This window comes from Solanum stenotomum, chromosome 5 (genome assembly GCF_019186545.1).
Source record: "Solanum stenotomum isolate F172 chromosome 5, ASM1918654v1, whole genome shotgun sequence".
In the NCBI taxonomy this organism is placed as follows: Eukaryota; Viridiplantae; Streptophyta; class Magnoliopsida; order Solanales; family Solanaceae; genus Solanum; species Solanum stenotomum.
In genome coordinates, this window is record NC_064286.1 from 41,510,410 (window position 1) to 41,531,444 (window position 21,035).

Below are 21,035 nucleotides of genomic sequence, written 5' to 3' on the forward strand. Positions count from 1 at the left end.
TCTTAAAACATAAAGATGAGCTTGTTTTCTCTCTAACTCTTCAAGATTTCTGGATGCATCTCTTAATAAAGGAGAACCTTTTCTTTCAAATACGGATAATCCACTATATGTCTTAATACGATCATCTTCATAATTCTTATCCATTCGATCATATCCTTTCACATTTCCAGGTAAGTACCTTGAAAAAAATATTATACTTTCTTTAACAATATACCCTTCTGCAATAGATCCTTCAGGTTGATTTCTATTACGAACATAACATTTCAATGTGTGTAAAAATCTGCAAGACATAACAAGATACCACTCAAATTAGAATGATAAATTAACAAACCACATAAAATTAAAACAAAATTATAAATTAAAAACATACCGCTCAATTGGGTACATCCACCTCTATTGTACAGGTCCACCAAGTTTAGCCTCTCTTGGAAGATGAATGACTAAGTGTACCATAACATCAAAAAATGCGGGTAGAAATATTTTCTCTAATTTGCTCAATGTTATCGAAATTTGAGTTGCAAGTTGGTCCAACACATCAACCCTTAATGTTTTTGAGCACAATTCTCTGAAGAAAATACTTAACTCAGTGATAGCATCATATACATTATTTGGCACGACTCCGCGAATTGCAAGAGGAAGCAATTGTTCCAATAGAATATGAGAATCATGACTCTTCAGTCCATAAATTTTACGATCTTCTGACTTCACCCACCGTGATATATTAGAAGAATAACCATTTGGAACCTTAATCATTTTCAAGAACTTGCATACTTTAGACTTCTCATCTGCTGATAAAGAATAACATGCTGCCCGATAACACCATCTTCCATCCCTTTGAGTTGGATGCAACTCACTTCTTATACCCATTTCCTTCAAATCATGACGAGCATTCAAATTATCTTTTGTTTTTCCTTCAATATCTAATAATGTCCCAATGATATTATCGCACACATTTTTCTCAATATGCATCACATCTAAATTATGACGTATTAAATTATTTTTCCAATAAGGAAGCTTGAAAAAGATGCTTTTCTTCCTCCAGTTATGAATGCCTTTACTTTTTTCGTACTTTCGTTTTTTCCGAGTCTTACCAAATTTCATGTCCTCCAAAGTAAGCAATTGGTTTAAAACATCCTTTCCAGAAAGAACTTCTGGAGCAGATCTTCTTTCTACTTTTCCATCAAAATCACGTTTATTACTCCACCACTTATGATTAGATGATAAAAATCTACGAGCACCCATATAAGAAAACTTACGACCATACCTTAATCGAGTAGATGGTGTGTCTTTGTTGCATAACGGACAAGCCAAAGCTCCTTTTGTACTCCATCCAGATAAATTGGCATAAGCGGGAAAATCATTTATAGTCCATAAGAGTGCTGCCCACATACAAAAATTCTTTTTTCTGGAAGCATCATATGTATCGACTCCATAAAACCATAGTTCTCGTAACTCATCTATCAATGGTTCAAAGTATACATCAATATCATTTCCAGGAGCTTTAGGAACAGGTATCAACAAAGATAAGAAGCAATATGGTTTCTTCATGCACATCCAAGGGGGTAAGTTGTAGACAGTAGTGATCACTGGCCAAGTGCTGTGAGAAACACTTAAATTACCAAAAGGATTTATCCTATCAGATGCTAAACCAAGTCTAACATTACGAGGATCTCTAGCAAAGCCCGAATTTAATGTATCAAAATGTTTCCATGCTTCAGAGTCTGCTGGATGTCTAAGAACCCCATTTTTTGAACGTCGATCATGATGTCATGTCATGTCTGAAGCTATTTCTAGTGATGTAAATAACCTTTGCAATCTTGGTTTCAAGGGAAAGTAACGTAACACTTTTCGAGGAACTTTTTTCCCAATTTTTCCTTGAGTTTCCCCATTAGTTTTTTGACCTTCAACTGATTTCCACCTAGACTCCCCACAAATCAAGCAGGATTCAGCTTTCGCATTATGTTTCCAAAATAACATACAATCATTCTCACAAGCATGTATCTTTTCATAATGAAGACCTAAATTTTTAATCACTTGTTTTGCTTCATAAAATGACTCTGGTAAAGTTTCACCAGAAGGAAGTGCTCGTTTAAATAACTTTAGTATGCTATCAACTGCTTTACCACTCAACCCATAAAGACACTTGATTTGGAAAAGTTCCACAATTAGTGATAACTTGGAGAATGTCTCACAACCAGGATAAAGTTGTTGTGCAGCATCCTCCAATAATTTGGAAAATGTGGAAGTAGATTCTGAAGCATCACCATGTTTATACTTAACCCCACTAGAATCATTTGTGATTTCAGGACCAACAACATCATATATCATTTCAAACATATCATCACCTCGCTCTTTTCTTTTCTTTTGAGAAGGAACACCTGGTTTCTTTCCTTTTTCCTCTTGATTAACATTTTGCTTTTTAGGTGCAAATTCTCCATGATAAAGCCAACGTGTGTATCCTTGAACCATCCCAAAAATTATTAGATGCTCTTTGACCTCATCTCTAGACTTGTGGAAAACGTTATTGCATTTCTTACAAGGACAAGGAATTTCATCCTCTAGTTCTGATTGCTTAAATGCAAATTGAAGAAAACTCTCAACTCCTTTTAAGTAAACGTCGCTCGATCTGTCAGTACAACGCATACAAGACTTGTCCATTTTCAAATTTCCTACAAAGAAAAATAAATAGAGAAATATATTGTTAGCATGGATTAGGAATGTCGTCCCTGGTACAGAGGAAGAAGCACGTTGTGTGATTGAACGGATGGATGCTAAAAATTCATGAAGTCTTAGTTCTTGACTAGCATCTATTGGCAGATATGTGAGGGAAAGCAAGTCAAGGACTAAGTATACGCTTATGCACGATTTTTCTCTCCGTAAAATGCAATACCAAAAAGTAGAAGTAGTTACAGAGCACAATGATACGAGCGAACAAGAAACTGATTTACATCATTGGGCACAAAAAACAGAAGGAAGAAGTAGAGCAAACCTCCGACAATCGCAAAGTAAGTTTCCTCGAATCTCTTAATTTCAAAACTGAAGAATAGTATATAACTTATGTTACCCAAGGTCTAGACAACATAAGCTTCCACGACGAACAAGAAAATCCTCTAAACCACCCAAACTTCAACCCTATTACATCTAGCGATAAACAAAGACTATATACACACTGGAAACAATCCCTGATTATTAAACTAGTCGGAAAAAGAATGGGATATCTACACCTTCCGTCTTTTAAGCAATTTTTTTTTTTAAAGAGAGTCAAGAACAAAAGTTTTCCCCCCTTTTAATATAATTTTCCACCCAGACAAATAGTACAGTAAATTTGATCAAATACAAAAGCTTACACACTATAACAATTTGTCCAAATACAAAAGCTTACACAATATCTGTTTGATGGCTTACTACAGACTATTTTCAATAGACGTTGGCTCCCAGACATGCTAAATAAGGGAACTGAAAGCTAGAGAAGTTGTTATAGTATGTAAGCTCTGAACATAGTAAAAGAAGAATAGCTTACTCTTGATGTCGACGATGTAGGAGAAAACGAGAATGAGGCTGAGCCTTGAAATTTGAGAGACAAGTTTGGGAATTTAGGGATTCACTGATTTAGGGCTTTAGGAACTGTACATATATTTTTCTTTTTCTAGTGATATGTATATGTCAAATTTGCATAATATACTATTTGGTATTCAATATTTTATAATCCTTCCATTTTAATTTATTAGACTTGATTTAACTTGATGCTAAATTTAAGAAAATTAAAAATACATTTGAATTTTGTGAATTTAAATTATATTAACAATATGTCGAATGTATTTTTTTTAAATAGACCGTAAAAAAATAGGTCAAAAAAATTGAAATGAAAAGAGTATATGTTTCAGTTGTTACATATACTAATATATGTAATTTTTTGTCCATGAAAATAAAAAAATATTTAACTTTATTTGAAATTTTAGAATCTAAAGTTTGAGTTGGAGTTTTGTTTGATGAGAGTATTTGGATTTTTTATTTTTTTTGGTTTTGGATGTAATTTATACCCTCATTAATTTGTAAAAATAAAATAAAAGTAAAACGTGAAAAGTAAAAAAGTAAAAACACCTCTTGAGATATTTTTCAAAACCTCAAATACAACTTCAATTTATATTTGATAACTTTATAGTCAAAAAGAAATTCGAAATAAAGTGAATAAATTATTTGAAAAAAAAATACTCATGGTCAAACGCTAAATTAATTAAATAAGGTTTTAACCATGTTTCTAACCTATGCTTTTAAGAAGTGGAGCTCGGCTCACCTCAATTGTATTTACCTTTGCTAGGTTAAAACTCAATCAAAGTACGGGCTAGATTGAACCGGCTCGACTTCGCTTGTGTGACTCGCTTTGATAATATGTGTGTGTGTATATATATATATATATAAAACGTTCTAATTTGGACTAATATTGTATATAATTTGGACTCGCTCAATTCGATACCTAGATCTATTCTTGATCAATTATTTCAAAAATTATTATTTGATACGAACCTATTCTATCAAAATGATACATTTTAGCGTAATTATAAATGTTCTTCAATTAGATTCAGTTTTACAAACATATATACTTGTATTTTCAATATAATATCTCTACAATATTTTCTTTTTAAATATGCTTTGTATTATTTTACTTAATACAATATTAGTCCAAATTAGAACTCGAGTTATATATATATATATATATATGTAACTCGAGTTCTAATATGGACTAATATTGTATATAATTTGGACTCACTCAATTCGATACCCAGATCTATTCTTGATCAATTATTTCAAAAATTATTATTTGATACGAACCTATTCTATCAAAAAATTATAATATTGTCATGAATACCTCTCTTGGAGAACATGATCCTAGAGATAACACATCTGAAGAAGTCAACGAAGTAATTATGGAAGAACATGAATTGGCGAATTCAGTAGGTAATTTTTATTTTTATTAATTTTTTTATTTTTATAAACATTTTAACTTGACATTATCTATTTAATCCTCAATTTTAGGTTCTAATATTGTGAAAAGAAAAGTCAGAGGACCCACACGGTGCACAAAAATAATCAACTTACAAGAAGGAGAAAAACTAAATGTAGAATTTGATAAGGATTTTCAAGCTATTGGTAAGAATGCAACCCAATTTATTTGGTTTTTGGGTCAAACAGTTAGAAGTCGAAGTTGTTGTCCTTTAAAAGTAAATGGTTGGAAAGAGATTGAGCAAGACAAAATCGATCATATGTGGGATATTATTTTGGTAAGAAAAACATTTGTTTTAACTTTGTATGAATTAACATTTATTGGAACATATGATCATAAATATATGAATGTATCTTTGTTAGGAAAAATTCAATTTTGATGTGTCTGAGGGAAAAAGAGACGCAATTTTTGGTCATATGAGTGATCTCTACAGAGACTATAGACACAAACTGAAAAGAAAGTATTTCGATTCAAAATCAACTTATCAACTTCGCTTGCGGAATAAGCCCAAACATTTTGGTGTGGATGAATGGAAATATTTGGTCAACCTTTGGAGTGATGCTGACTTTCAGGTAATTAAATTAAAATTAATTTATGATTTTAAAATTATTATTTGTTATAGTAGTTTTTTAATCTATTATAGAAACTAATGTTAATTATTGTTTTTTTTAATATATTTTTCTCAGAAGAGAAGTTTGCAAAACAAGACAAATAGATCGAAACGTTCCTTACCTCCATATATTGGAACCAAAAGTTATGCAAGACTTAGACATGAAATGGTAAATATTATAATATTTAGATTAAACTTTGAAGAATTATATTAGATTATCTAAATTTTGCGAATGATAATAATAATTATTTTTATAGGAGAAAGATGGAAAAACTCCTTCTCGTGTTGACGTTTTTATGGAATCTCGCAAGAGAAAAAAGGGAAAACAAGTTGATGCTTTTCAACAAGATGTCATTGTAAGTTCAATATTGTGTTAGCCTTCTTTATTTCTTTCAAAAAAAAAATAAAAGTATAAAAAAATAAATAAATATATATATATATATATATTTGCATATATCTTTATTAATTATTTTTTTAATTGTAGGATCAATTTGATCAATTTAAAAAACAACAAGAAAAAGGAGAAATTTCTTTAAATGATGATGATATCTTCGAAAAAGTACTTGGGACAGAAAAAAATGGATATCCTCGTGCATATGGTCCGGGAAAAAGTATTAGCGAATACTTTGGTGGTAGACCAACAAAAGTACAACTCATAAAACAGCTAGAATCAACCAGAAAAGAATCAAATGAGCGTGTGGAAGAAGTTAAAAGGGAAGCGAAGGAACAAATTGAAGAAATGAAGAAAGAAACAGACAATAAGTTAGAAGAGTTGAGTAAAAGATGGGAAGAAAAATTTCAAATGATGATGGCAGCTCAAAGTCAACAATCAAATGATCCAAATCTAACCGTAAGTACTTTATATTATCTTTTTATATTAGTGCTTTGATACTATGTGATTTCTTTTAAGAAAACATATATATTGACAATTAAATTTTATTTTAAAAGTAAATATTTTATTGTACTTTTTTTATTTAATTTTTCATTGTTATTGCAGCTTTTGGAGAAGTGATGAAAGCACCTAAGTGATGGAGAGATGAACAATTATTTTTTTCTCTTGTAAAAGTACATTTCATATGTTTGCGTAGAATAATGTTTCACTATTTTAAATGACATTGTTGATCTTTTATTATTTTTCTCTAATATATTATATTTATTACCCCATTTAAGATATTATGGCATCATTATCTATAATTTTCATGTTAAAAATAAATGCGCACATACATAAATAATGAATTACTAGTGTGTCAAATTTTTCAATTAGCTGCTATAAACAAATTAAAGTTGTAGCTAAACATACAAAACTGCCACGCAAATGATAACATGTTTTCACTTTTTTATTTTCGTGGCAAATGAAGAAATTTTTTTGCTACAATTTATATTCTGTAACAAAAAAGTGTGAATTTTAGCTATAATATTTTGAATTTGTAGCTCTACATATATTACTATAATTGCCACGTTCCAAGAGCATAGCTAAAAAGAATTACTTTTCGTAGTAAATGAATATTCATTTTGCTTCAATGCTATATATTTCATGGCTAATTGTATCAATTCTCAGTTACAATATGAAATGTTTGTGGCAAGTACTTAAATTTATAGCTATAAATATTTTATTTCATAGCTAAATATGAGCATTATTGCCACGAGACTAAGCTATAGCACTTGCCATAAAATGTAAGTTTGTGTGGCAAATAAATTAATTTTTTTTGCTACATACAACCTTGTGTGGCTACAATATGAAGATAGCTACAAATTTTGTTTATCATGGCACAACAATAAAATTACTTGCCATAAGTATATTTTTCGTGGCAACTTTTTATTCCAATGCAGCTACAATAATTTTTTTTTATAGCAATATATATAAATCCTTGGCCACGCAACATGTAAAGTCTGTAGCTAACTATTAGCCACGCTACATCTTGCTACGAATGCTACGAAAGAAAATAATGTAGCTAAAGTGTTTAGCCACGAAAAATTTCATATTTAGCTACAATGTATTTTGTAGCAATAGATGTCTTTTCTTGTAGTGAAGGTTCATTTGTGTACCAACATGTTTTCAAGAAGTACAAGAACTCTAATGCTGCTCCATTTGAAAATGCATTATTTTTTGTTATGGAAATATTACCTCAGATCTATTCATTATATTGAAGAATGAAGAAAGTCTCACATTAACCATTAATGAGATTCTCACAAGGCTTGAACAATTCTTCCTTCGAGCTAGCTTTTGAGGTATAAGTTAAGCCCAAAACCTAATTTTATATGGTATCAAAGCAGGGCTCTTGTTGATGTTGGCCCCCATATTAAATATTGGATGTGAGATGGGAGTTTGAAGAGTCCCATATCGAATAGAAAAAGAGATGAGTGGTCTCCTTATATGGAATTGTGCGAATTGGGGCTATCTCCCTCAAGAGCTAGCTTTTGGAGTTGAGTTAGGCCCAAAATCCATTTCTCAAAACAATATTCAAAGCATTAAGAGTAAGAAAGCTATATAAACTATTTGATTACTTCATATATTGCAAGTCATACTTTCAAATAGAGGTCTAATAATGACAAGCATGGTTCCTGGGATACTATCACAGTAATCACATCGACATATCTATGAACTGATCAATATCTAAAAAGAGATATATATCATAGAGTATGTACCAGACATGAGAAAAAGAAAAGTTTTCAGGTTTATTTTACCTTGGAAATTTCAAATTTTATCATTGAAAGCTTGTCAAAGCTAGGATCCAATAAATGGCGAAGAAACCTCAGGGCCTTTTGTACCACAATTTGATGCTATGTTCATCCTCCCCAACGGTCACTTATATAAAGGGTAATAATATATATTATTTATTTATTTAACCTTTGTATTCACATATTTTTATTCAAGTTCATTAGCATTATGAGTAGAATAATCCTTTTATAAGTTTAATTTAAGATCTAATGTTATTTTTTTATGATTATTATTTTAATATTACATACATTTTAAGTTTGTATAAATATAACTGGATAGGTCGAGGCCCGTGCTTACCAACACCGTATCATTACATGTGGAAGATCTAATGGTGAATTCAGTTTCTTATAAGCGTACTATGTCAATAAAAAGTAAAAAGTTTTACGGCAAAAAGAAACCTGTGAAACACTGGAAACAATATCTAAAAATAAGATGCACCAATATCTCTTAATCCAAGCATTGCGACCAAAGGCTGTCTAATAGTACAATATATCATGTACTTAATTGAGTACAAATGAGTTTCTTCCAAGCTCATAGGATATAAAAAAGTTTGACATTCCAAATATCAGAAATGTTAATACAATAATGTAAAATTAAATGGTGCCTTTAAGAACTCGTTGGAAATTAAGCTCTCATCCCGTAGAACCCAACTTGAGTAGTAGCAACCTAATAAAGTATAAAATTATTAGAAAAATATATTTTTTTAAAATGCAAGTACAATATGCAAAAAGCTCCAGGAATAAATGGGGAAGGAAGGGTCGTTAATAAGAATCAGTCTCACGGTTAATAGGTTCTTGAAGGAAAGAAAATAATGACCTACTGAAATGATCCATAACAATATTAAGATGTATAGTAAGATTGAATTATTTGACATGTACCATTAAAATAATGTCTATTACCAAATCTTACATCATGTCAAGGTGCTCCTACAAATCTGCATGTACCCCCAAAGAATTCTATACGTCTGATATGTTTTTTCAGCTAAGAGGAAGAACGAGGAAAATGAAGACATGCATTTAGGACATCAGCTTATTTCATCTGTCATATTCGAACTTTAATTGATTTGATGATAACAACATGATGAGCCAGACCAACAGTTGTAGAGATGCTCAGTCTGCTTGCAAGTTGTAAAACTTCATCCTGAGTGCCAAATGCATCATCTATTTTCCGAAGATTTTTTTTTAATTAACATGTTGGATGCCATTTAACTCAAACCAATATCCCCTAAGAAGGCAACGACAGTTATCATCTATCCCCCAAAGTTTTTTTTTATTGACATAGTGAATGCCATGTAACTCGAACCAATAGCTCCCTAAGCAATGGTGGAGGATTTTAAAGTTGTGGGTGCTCTCTTAGCTTAATAGTGGCGGAGAAAATTTTCACTAAAGGAGTTCAAAAAATATATAAAAAAAAACATGTTGAGAGAGTGAGATTCGAACTTGGACTCAGCAACACTAAAACTACCTTAAGCACCCACCATGAGCCATTGGGCCAATCAATACACTTGTTTACTGGGTGCTCAATGTTAATTTTCTATCAATACTTCTTAATTTCTATATATATATATATAGTCCGATACAAGATTAATGGGCACTCGAGCACCCAATGGACTCTATGTGGTCCGCCCCTGTCCCTTAGAAGGCAACAAAAGTGAAAAAAGCACATACCTAATAAAGATGTACATCTCTGTTGGTAAAAGTAAGTTACCTGCAATAGAAGTGCAAAAAATACATAAATAAAAATAGAAAGAGACATAAGGAAAACTTATGAACAAAGAGAATAAAACTGCTTGAATGAATATCCCAAACTAAATGTTGCAAAAAGTTAATCCTTCCTATAACTTCATTTTATCATCACCAAATTTCTTGATATAACTGGTACTAAGATAAGATGACAATATGCAAAGGACCAACATATGTTCAATCACACATTTCAAATAGTAATTATGTCACTTAGGTTACCATGAATACAAGATCAAATGGCTTATTATGCCACTTCTAGGCACTGCCGAGCAAACAAAGATACATCATATACCACATATCAGACTGATTTATCACTATGGACAGAAAAGAAACATTTTTATACATACTACTTGCCTTTTATGTCAGAGGAGATTGAAAGCAATAAGTATTTTTCTAATTTGAATTTTACACATCATAGACAAAAAGATTTAAGTAACTCCACACAACAAGTATTATAAGTGTATATTATGTAGTATTAAATAAGTTGCTTGTAAAATATTAAAATACTATAAGGTCAAGACTCAACATTAACTATTTAGAGTTTTTTACACACCCATGGATATAAAAATTATGTATCACCTCTATGCAAGATAAGAAAAGTAAGAGAGAGGAGGAGTTAGGATAAGAAATTGTACCAATATCATATTAAATGAATTATGGATGCTCAATTTAGGAAAACTAATCACCTTTGTGTTGGAAAAATCTTATACTTATAAAAGAAAATATAAACACCCTCAAATGTTGAAATGTATGCATAGCTAAATAAGTTTACCTTAAAAAGAAAACAAGTAAAAACTTGAGAAGCTTTGTGTCGGTAGGCATTTCGAGAGTCAAGACTCTAATGTGGAACATGTGAAAATGAATTTGAAAGCTGATTTGGTATGGTCTTTTGTAGTCAGAATTTGAAATATACATACAGAATTGAAAAACTTTTGGTGGAAAGCTTTGAAATCCACCATTGTTGAAGCTTGGATCTGATTTGGTGATAATAATTTAGGCTGGTGATAACCGTTCGAACCTCCATTGATGTGATTCAGCTGAGTTTAATTATATTCCACTACACCATTAGTGGTCCGTATTATTGAGAATATAGTTCTTTAGACTTGTAAATAATGAAAACCAAAAGGAAGAAAATGAATGTTGAAGATTTAGCACAGGATTTGGCCAAGTAGACGGACTCATAGTTGATAAGATCATGATTTCTCTGATAGTTATTCTGGCACTTGATTGAACACAAGATCTTTACCACTGGATGGTATAATTAATCTTTTTCAACATAGTTGACTCGAAAACAATAGTCCTTTTTCCTCCCACTGTCCCATATTAACAACATACAACACAAAGAACAAGCAATAATGAAAAAACTAAGGAAGTAAATAAATATCGAAGATTTAACGGATGGACTCACAATTGATAATTTGATTTCACTGAGAGATATTTGGGCGCCTGATTGAGCACGTACGAGATCTGCACTAATAAGTGGTATAATCCTTTTCCACATAATTGACTCGAAAAGAGCAGACTCATCCCCCTTTCCACCTCTTGATCTAGATAGGAATAGCTCATCAGCCTTTTTAAGATCTCCCTATAGAAGACAATCAAAATGCCTTAAAGTCATACTCATTAATATTAGACGCAAAACTTACACGAGTGATATATTGAGCTTTCAATCAATAAACACATTCTACTTATGGGTAGAAACATTGCTAACAGGTCTACTTTTTACATGCTTGAACTAAAATTTCACATCAGAATCAGAAATAACATGAGGATGGTTTAGCCCCCATATGCATGGTTTTGATGTGCGAGTAAGATTTGACGTATGTGTTTTCAAGTAACAAATAAAGGTTAAAAACTATTTTTTCACATAAATTATATTAGTCTATCAAGTTCCATTCATTTAAACTTATGTATGTAGCGTTGAATGCACAACTGTTAGTGCTACTAATAATGAAAAGAAAAAATTAGTATTGTAAGAAGGAGATGGGACATAGTCAAATGAAAGGCCTGATATAACAACAATATTGTCATACTTCTCACTAGAAACATCAACATTCAATCTTTAGAACAAAATATAATGTGTCAGAACAACCTTGGAACTTGTGTTATCGTAGTAGAGTAACATGTAAGCGAAGTAACTAAAGATATATATATTACCTCAAGATGACTAATATGCAACCCGGAATAGGTCTCAATGGACTTTGTCACAACATTTGCAAATCATTGTAATACAGTATGTTCAGAGGAAAAATATTTATCTTTTCAGTTAGATAACATAAGACCTACAATACCTGTTAAACTTGCCAGAACCATATAGCATTCAATTATGACAATAAAGATCATTTGTACATACATATATTGAACCAAAATTTTTATTCCTTCTTTTGAGCTCCCTCATCTTCTTGAGTTTCTCATCATGAGTGACCACCTCTTACACTTGACTTCAGATTTCATTTGCACTTTTTTGGCTTCTCATTAATCATCACCTTTGCAGATCTGTTCCAAATTACAGCCAAGAAACAATTCATTAGTGAGTTATAATTTACTTGTGTTAGCTTTGAACCATTTGTGCAGTAAAACAATCAGTAAGAAACTACAAACAATGAGCACTATACATGAATAGGTTGACGTGATAACTTAACAATCTCTTCGATAATAGGGTAAATATCAGAGTAGGTTGAAGAAACTTGTCTAACCGAGAACATCATAAGATCAAGATAACTTGATAAATATCATGAGACGTCTCTGCTGGAATGTAAATTGATGGACATGCACCTTATTCATCTTACGTAGAGCTCATGAACTAAATAGTGTAATTCCTTTTTTGTCAAATAGTGCAATTTAGGTTTGAGAAATAGCAGGTTTATGTAAATAGTTGGAATTCATGAATTAATTGAAGTGTGTGTAAATGAACAATAATGTAACTTGTGAAGCCTATTTATAATGATGTGAAAAGCTGCAATTGAACCACGAAATATGAAGTTAAGGACCATAAGATAGGCAATTACTTAGGTCACTTAGTTAATTCCTTTGTCCATGTATCACAGTTACCACAATCAGCTATCGAAAGGGAAGAACATAAACCTTCTCAGCCTAATATCAAGATTCATTATTTTTATTGGTGAAATATAGAACAACACATGAGTTTAACATAATGTATTGTATATTTAATAATTTAGTAAAGGCATAGGCTACACTATCAAAACAGATGCAAATTGTGGTTACTTGGTCTGAAAAGTTCTTAATTTATCTACAAGTACATTTTCCTTTCCTCCTAGGGAATGAAGGCTTGATGTGGAATATTTTATATAAGTGAAAGTGAAAACTAAAAACTCACATTATTTTAGCATAGTGCCATTAATATAAGCTGATGGTTACAGAGCTATAAGGATAGTGCTGAAATTAGCTTTTTTTTTCGCCTTGATCATCCTTTGCTTGGCTTTTCTATATAGTAGAAATATATATGTATACACAACAAAACAGAAGAACAGACAACGAATAGAAAGGTGTACTTGACACATCAATTCATAAGTAATTGAGAGTTGGGGAGGGGAAGTTTGAAAAATAAAGCAGTCTGAAGTTATTGAGTTCAAATAACTCATTCAAGTCCTAAGGCTATATACAATCACACATCTTTTGATATTTCACTCTTTTAGCTAGAAAACAAGAATAGAGAATGGGGATAAAGATGATATTTTCAATATGTACATGGGATGTTTGGAGGATATTTGAGCCAAATTTGGCACTTAGGCCACTTGGCCAATCCGTCAAATTTTACAGAAGACTATCTTATATCCATTTTTTTTTTCTTTGGTAAAAGAAACTTACATATGTTTACACTGGCAAAAATTTGATTTGTCATGGGTGAATTGGCATGCCTAATGCACATCCACGTCCTTTCCTCTTCAGATTCAAGTTGTGAGGGAACTGGTAAATGTCATTATCCTTTTTCCGACTCCTGAAGATATAAGGAACAAAATTACATTGAAAGGTTTTGTTAAATGATAACACGGACAACACTGTTTTTATATGTGCTCAATCTCGAGTACACGTTATGTATCTGAAGATAGATTAGAAGGGCTCATCTATATTTGTATTTTGGTTTCATGAGCATATATTATTTATTATATAGCAGAGCAGATCAATTAGAAGATACTACTGACCTGAATTATAATAAAACACGGAGGTGGCATGGGAAACACTGGACTTGTTCCAGAGAAATTGAAATGCACCTTTCATCAAGAACAGACAGCATGTGAAACCGTGATCCTGGCATTTGTATTTTGATTTATATGTCGTAATATACATTTATTTGTCCTATCACAGCACTCGTACCGCACTCGAATCCTTTCTTTTCAATCCTAAATTTATGTGATGAACAATTCAACCACTAAATGTGCACCCGAATCAAATACCGACATGAATGGTGGTGTGAAATCCGAACAACATAAGTGTCTAGTCAAGTTTACCTTCCCTTCCGCGACTTTGAAGTTACTCTTGGAGTTGTAGGTGACATCTTGATCAATTGAATCTTTGTTCCAGTGCAATTCCTGTTAATTATACCTGAAAAGAATATAAAAATCAACTAATAAAAGGTTTCCAAAAAATAAATTGAATCTATAAAACCAAACAGGTTTACATTTTACACAGGTTGCAGACCCACAAACAAAAATGGAACAAGAAACCTTGAAAAGGCCTATGCATCAAGTGTGTATATATATGCACACACATATGTAAAATGAGTTGTAGGGTATTATCATCAATATTTAAGCAACCCACTTTAGCATACAAATTGATAGTAAAAACGGATACCCAGTTTGAGCACAAAAGAGACGAAGAGGTATAAGGAAGATGGATACCCAAGTTGAGCTTGAAGAAGATTTGGGTAAAAAGTGTAAGAAGATGAAGAGAATTGAAACAATGGTATGAAATTGAGGAGATGTTGCGTTTATTTTATTTTTTTGTTTCTGCTTGGAATGCCGGAGAAGAAATTGGATGTCAACGTAAAATTACCAAACTACCCTTGGTCGTCCTTGGGTTCACATTTCTATATAGTAGAAATATGTGCATACATAGTTAAGTTTCACTTATTGTAACACCTCGAAAGTGCATAACTCAGTTGGAAGAGGAAAGGTTGCATAAAGACTATTGGTGTGTTTTCTATTCCACTATAACACCTCGAATTAGAGAAAGGCTAGAAAGGAGTTTAGTGGGCAAGTTAAGAGCCCAAAAATAGACCATGAAACCCTTCACGGAGCCCTAGACTGGCCGTGTAGGGGACCACGGTCCGTTTAGTAGCTCGTGGTAAGTTCTAGAGCCTGCCCAAGCAGGTGTCATTCCCACGGGAACCTAGATGGCCCGTGGTGAGCTTAACGGCCCGTTAAGTGGGTCGTACAACTCACCCAGTGATAGGTTGTCATCCTAGGCCACTGGAAAATAACCATGGATATCTAAACGGTCTGTGAAGTCGTCCGTGAAGGGGGTTTTTATCAGACTTAGAGTTTAGGGTCAACTTCAAATAATCATATCTTTTAGCACAAAATTAATTAGGTAGCCCATCACCTATCAAATTAAAGATATTTGAGTCATCTTTCCAACGCCATAAAGTTTGCTTAATTTCAAGATCGGAGTAAAACGTTATGCCCAAAATAGTGAAGCCTTGTTAGGCAGAATTTCTTCACGACCTTTTAAACGGGCCGTGGTGGTCTAGACGAGCCGTTTAGGCCTCATTGAAGTCAGTTCGACAGTTTTTAAGTCAGGGGCTATTGGGTCTTTTCCCAATTATTTTAACTCAATACTATGTCGTTTTACCCTTTACCCAAAGCCCTCTATAAGGATTTTTTTTACCCCAAAAATCACCCAATTTAATACATTCTCTCAATTTCCCAAAAGAAAAACTAGTTCATCCTCCCCAAATATTTCTCTCTCTAAGGAAGAAGAAGAAGTCAAGTTAGGGTTTCAAGATCAAGTCTCTAATTCACCATTGAATGCGGGCTTTGAACTCAAAGGTATGATAGTCTTCATCTATGGAGCTCCTTCCTCCATAGAGTTCCTAAATTCTCCAATTTACAAAGTTTGAAATCCCCAATTGAAGTTAGGGTTTTCTTCCATGTCATGGGTTCCTTTCAATGTTGTATAGTTGGTTGATTAATGAACTATTCTGCATGAATTGAGATAATTCTATGTTTTTATGATGAATTCACATGAACCCATGCATAACCCATATTTTCTAAGTTATGGTGATATAATATGGGTTTTGAGCTATGAAAGATGAGTCTATGAGATATGCATGTTCTTTATGAAACTGATGAAAATGATTTAAGATTGCTTTGAGAGTGAAGCATATATGTTGTTGTTGTGAAAGGTTTTCTCACATACTACTCAGTACATGCATGTGAAAGGGTTTTCTCACATAAGGATTCTTAGGGTTGAAAGGTTTTCTCAACTAGTTTTGAATCAAGTCTTAGGAGCTATTCTAAAGATAACTAGCTTGGATTGGCTATTTGATGTACCTTCCATGAAACATAAGTCAAGTAAAGAATTATGACTATTCTTTGGAATTTATGCTTAGAACTGAGAGGATATTGAGATGGAAGCTCTCCTGTAGCTAGAGGTCGGGTATCTAGTAGAAATATTTTTATCCCATACCTTTGCGCCCTCATAGGATGATTATTTTAGATAGACATTAGCTCGTGGACATTATGAGTTTTTGTTGATGTCCTATGGCTTGAAAAATGCTCCGGCCACTTTTATGGATTTGATTAATAGGGTGTTTAGGCAATACATCGACATGTTAGTGGTTATCTTCATTGATGATATATTGATCTATTCAAGGAGTGAAGACGAGCATACCCATCATTTGAGAATTGTGTTGCAATTCCTCAAGGGCCAACAACTCTTTGCAAAGTTTAGTAAATGTGAGTTTTGGTTAAAGTTCGTGGCTTTTCTTGGTCACATTGTGTCCGAAAAGGGTATTAAGGTAGGTCCTAAGAAGATGGATGCGGTAAAGAGTTGTCCTAGACCTTTATCCCCTTCATATATTAAAAGTTTCTTGGGTTTAGCCGGTTACTATAGAAGGTTTGTGAAAGGGTTTTTGTCGATTGCCTCTCCATTGACAGCATTGACTCAAAAGAAATCCAAATTCTTATGATCGGAAGCTTGTGAAAGGAGTTTTCAGGAATTGAAAGATAGACTTACTTATGCTCCGGTGTTGACTTTACCGGAAGGAACCAATGGGTTTGTTGTTTATTGTGATTCTTCAAGAATTGGATTAGGATGTGTCCTTATGAAAAATGGGAAAGTCATTTCCTATACCTCAAGGCAACTTAAGGTGCACGAAAAGAACTATCCTACCCATGATCTAGAATTAGCGGTGGTTGTGTTTGCTTTGAAAATTTAGAGGCATTACTTATATGGTGTTCTTGTCGATGTATTTACCGACCACAAAAGTTTGCAATATGTTTTTAATCAGAAGGATCTAAATATTTGTCAAAGAAGGTGGCTTGATTTACTAAAAGGACTATGATGTGAGTGTTCTCTATCACCTTGATAAAGCAAAAGTGGTGGCAGATGCTCTTAGTCGATTGTCGATGGGTAGTGTTGCTCATATAGAGAATAGTAAAAAGGAATTGGTTCGAGATGTTCATAGATTAGCCCAGGTGGGTGTTTGATTAATTGACTCCACCAAAGGTGGTGTTTTGGTTCAAAATGGTTCAGAATCGTCTTTTGTAGAGGATGTGAAAGCCAAGCAAGGTCTTGATCCAACTTTGGTTGAATTGAAGGAATCGGTGCTTAAAAAGTCTGTTGAGACTTTCTCCCAAGGGGGAGATGGTGTGCTTCACTATCAAGGTCGTTTGTGTGTTCTCAATGTAGATGACTTAAGAGAGAAGATCATATCAGAAGCCCATAGTTCTCGATATTTCATTCCCTCGGGAGCCACCAAGATGTACCATGACTTGTGAGAGGTTTATTGGTGGAATGGGATGAAGAAGGCTATTGCGGAATTTGTGGTTAAGTGTCCTAATTGTCAACAAGTGAAAGTTGTGCATCAAAAGCCAGAAGGTTTGTCCCAATACATCATTATTCCTACTTGGAAGTGGGAAGATTTGAATATGGACTTCATTGTTGGGTTACCTCGCACCCGATGACAACATGATTCGATTTGGGTTATAGTAGATCGAATGACGAAATTGGTTCATTTCATTCCCATCAAAATTTCTTATTTGTCGGAGGACTATGCTAAGTTGTACTTGAGATAAATGGTTAGGTTACATGGAGTGCCCTGGTCCATTATCTCTGATCATGGTACCCATTTCACTTCTCTATTTTGGAAATCTTTCCAAATAAGTCTTGATACTCGTATTAATCTTAGTATGTCCTTTCATCCGTAAACCGATGGGCAAGCGGAGTATACCATCCAAACTTTGGAAGATATGATGAGAGCATGTGTAATTGACTTTAAGGGTAATTGGGATGATTACTTGCCTTTGATTGAATTTGTGTATAATAATAGCTATCACTCAAGCATTGGTATGGCTCCATTTGAGGCTCTATATGGTAGGAGGTGTAGATCTCTCATAGGCAGTTTTGAAGTCGGTGAATTTTCTTTGATAGGTCCCGAGTTGTCACATGAGGTTATGGATAAAGTTTGACTTATTAGAGAGAGGTTGAAAACGGCTCAAAAGTCGACAAAAGTCCTATATCGATGCTAGAAGAAGAGATCTTGAGTTTGATCTGAATGATTGGGTCTACTTGAAAATTTCACCCATGAAGGGTGTAATCAGATTTGGAAAGAAAGAGAAGCTTAGTCCCCATTACATGGGCCAATATCAGATCTTGAGGCATGTTGGAAAGGTTGCTTATATGAACTTGAATTACTTAATTACTTGGCATCGGTGCATCCGGTGTTCCATGTCTCCTTGTTGAAGAAATGTGTTGGTGATCCGACATCTATAGTTCCATTAGAGAGTCTTGGCATAAAGGACATACTTTCTTATGAAGAAGTTCCGGTTGAGATCTTAGATCGAAAAGTTTGGAAGTTGAGAAATAAAGAAATTGCTTCGGTAAAGATTCTTTGGAGTAATTAGTTAGTTGAGGGTGATACTTGGGAGGTCGAGGCCGATATGATATCATGTTATCCTCATCTCTTTCCCTCTGTCCCTACTCTAGCTTAAGGTATTTAGTTCCTCATGGTTTACTCTTTTGGTGTCATATGTCTTAGATATCCCTATGATTTTCTTATTTATGCATGTTCATGAAAAACTTGATTTTTGAGAAAAAAAAAAGGAATTAGTTGATTGATTTCTTCATGTTTATGTGCATTTGAGTATGAGTTGCATATAGACCGTATGAAATGATGTTTTCAACATGCTTTAGCTTGGAGTTGTTGTTTCCTCCACGGATATGTGTATTTATATGATTATATTCATGTTGGGCTGCTAGGTCTAGTTCCTACCTTCCTTATGATGTTTTGAATCTCATTTGAGGACGAATGTTACCAAGGGGAAGCTATTGTAACACCTCGGATTAGAGAAAGCCTAAAAAAGGGTTAAGTGGGAAAGTTAAGAACCCAAAAATGGACCATGGAATACTTCACGGAGCCCTAGACGGGCCGTGTAGGGGACCACGGTCCATTTAGTCGCTCGTGGTAAGTTCCAAACCCTACCGAAGCAGGTGTCATTCCCACGGGCACCTAGACGGCCCGTGGTGAGCTTAACGGCCCCAAAATCACCTTTCAACTCTAAGAATCCTTATATAAGGATTTTTTACCCCCAAAATCACCCAATTCCATTCATTCTCTCAATTTTCCAAAAGAATAACTAGTTCATCCTCCCCAAATATTTCCTTCTCTAAGGACGATGAATAAGTCAAGTTAGGGTTTCAAGATCAAGTCTCGAATTCACCATTGCTTGTGGGCTTTGAACTCTAAGGTATGATAGTCTTCATCCATGAAGCTCTTTTCTCCATAAAGCTCCTAAATTCTCCAATTTACAAAGTTAGAAATCCCCAATTGAAGTTAGGGTTTTCTTCCATGTCATGGGTTCCTTTCAATGTTTATATAGTTGGTTGTTTTATGAACTATTATGAATGAATTAAGATAATTCCATGTTTTTAAGATGAATACCCATGAATCCATGCATAACCTATATTTTCTAAGCTATGATGATAATGTGGGTTTTGAACTATTAAAGATGAGTTTATGAAGATATGCATGTTCTTTATGAAAGTGATGAAAATGATTTAAGATTGCTTTGAGAAAGAATCATATATGGTATTGTTGTTGTGAAAAGTTTTCTCACATACTACTCAGTACATGCATGTGAAGGGGTTTCCTCACATAAGGATTCTTAGAGTTGAAAGGTTTTCTCAACTAGCTATGAATCAAGTCATAGGAGTTATTCTAAAGAAAACTAGCTTGGATTGGCTATTTGATGTGACTTCCATGAAAGATAAGTCGAGTAAAAAATTATGACTATTTCGTGAGATTTATGCTTAGCACCGAGAGGATGTTGAGATGGAAATGCTCCCATAGCTAGTGGATAAGTTTATAGTAGCAATCTCCTTATCCCATACTTATGTGCCCGCATAGGATGATTGTATTAGATAGACATTAGCTAGTGGATCCACGTACGCTAGAAGTTAAGGTTCTTGCCTTGGCAAGTAAGGACACCCCTTTTCGGTGTGGGGCAGACACCGGATTCCATGTTATAGTTCACATGGTCTTTATGTCGGTTAAGTTTAATTCCCACACTAATGATGAACTAAGGTTACTTCAAGAAGTAACAAAAGATGGGTTTTACTTGCATTTGACCATGATTACTATGATTTTGTGTAACCTTTCTCTTATGGTATTAACTTGGTCTTTGCATGACAAGAAAGGTCCTTTTTAGCATGATTTGATAACTCTATGCATTTCTATCATACTTGGTACATTTTTGTACTAACGCATACTCTTGCCTACAT

The 21,035-nt window shown here is 33.5% G+C and overlaps 1 protein-coding gene and 2 long non-coding RNA genes across 3 annotated transcripts; all 3 read right to left on the reverse strand.

Moving 5' to 3' along the window:
• Nucleotides 1–1,767: 1,767 nt before the first annotated feature.
• Nucleotides 1,768–2,658, reverse strand: LOC125863991 (uncharacterized). The gene has a single exon (XM_049543947.1). The coding sequence runs from the start codon at nt 2,656–2,658 to the stop codon at nt 1,768–1,770; it is 891 nt and encodes a 296-aa protein (XP_049399904.1).
• Nucleotides 2,659–8,737: 6,079 nt separating this feature from the next.
• On the reverse strand, nt 8,738–10,041 carry LOC125865315 (uncharacterized). The gene is made up of 2 exons (XR_007446343.1): nt 9,999–10,041; nt 8,738–8,997 (listed from the first exon to the last, which is right to left on the reverse strand). It is a non-coding gene; the product is annotated as an uncharacterized LOC125865315 (long non-coding RNA).
• A 2,389-nt stretch (nt 10,042–12,430) lies between these two features.
• LOC125865314 (uncharacterized) lies at nt 12,431–14,994 on the reverse strand. The gene is made up of 3 exons (XR_007446342.1): nt 14,886–14,994; nt 14,237–14,636; nt 12,431–12,569 (listed from the first exon to the last, which is right to left on the reverse strand). It is a non-coding gene; the product is annotated as an uncharacterized LOC125865314 (long non-coding RNA).
• Nucleotides 14,995–21,035: the final 6,041 nt, after the last annotated feature.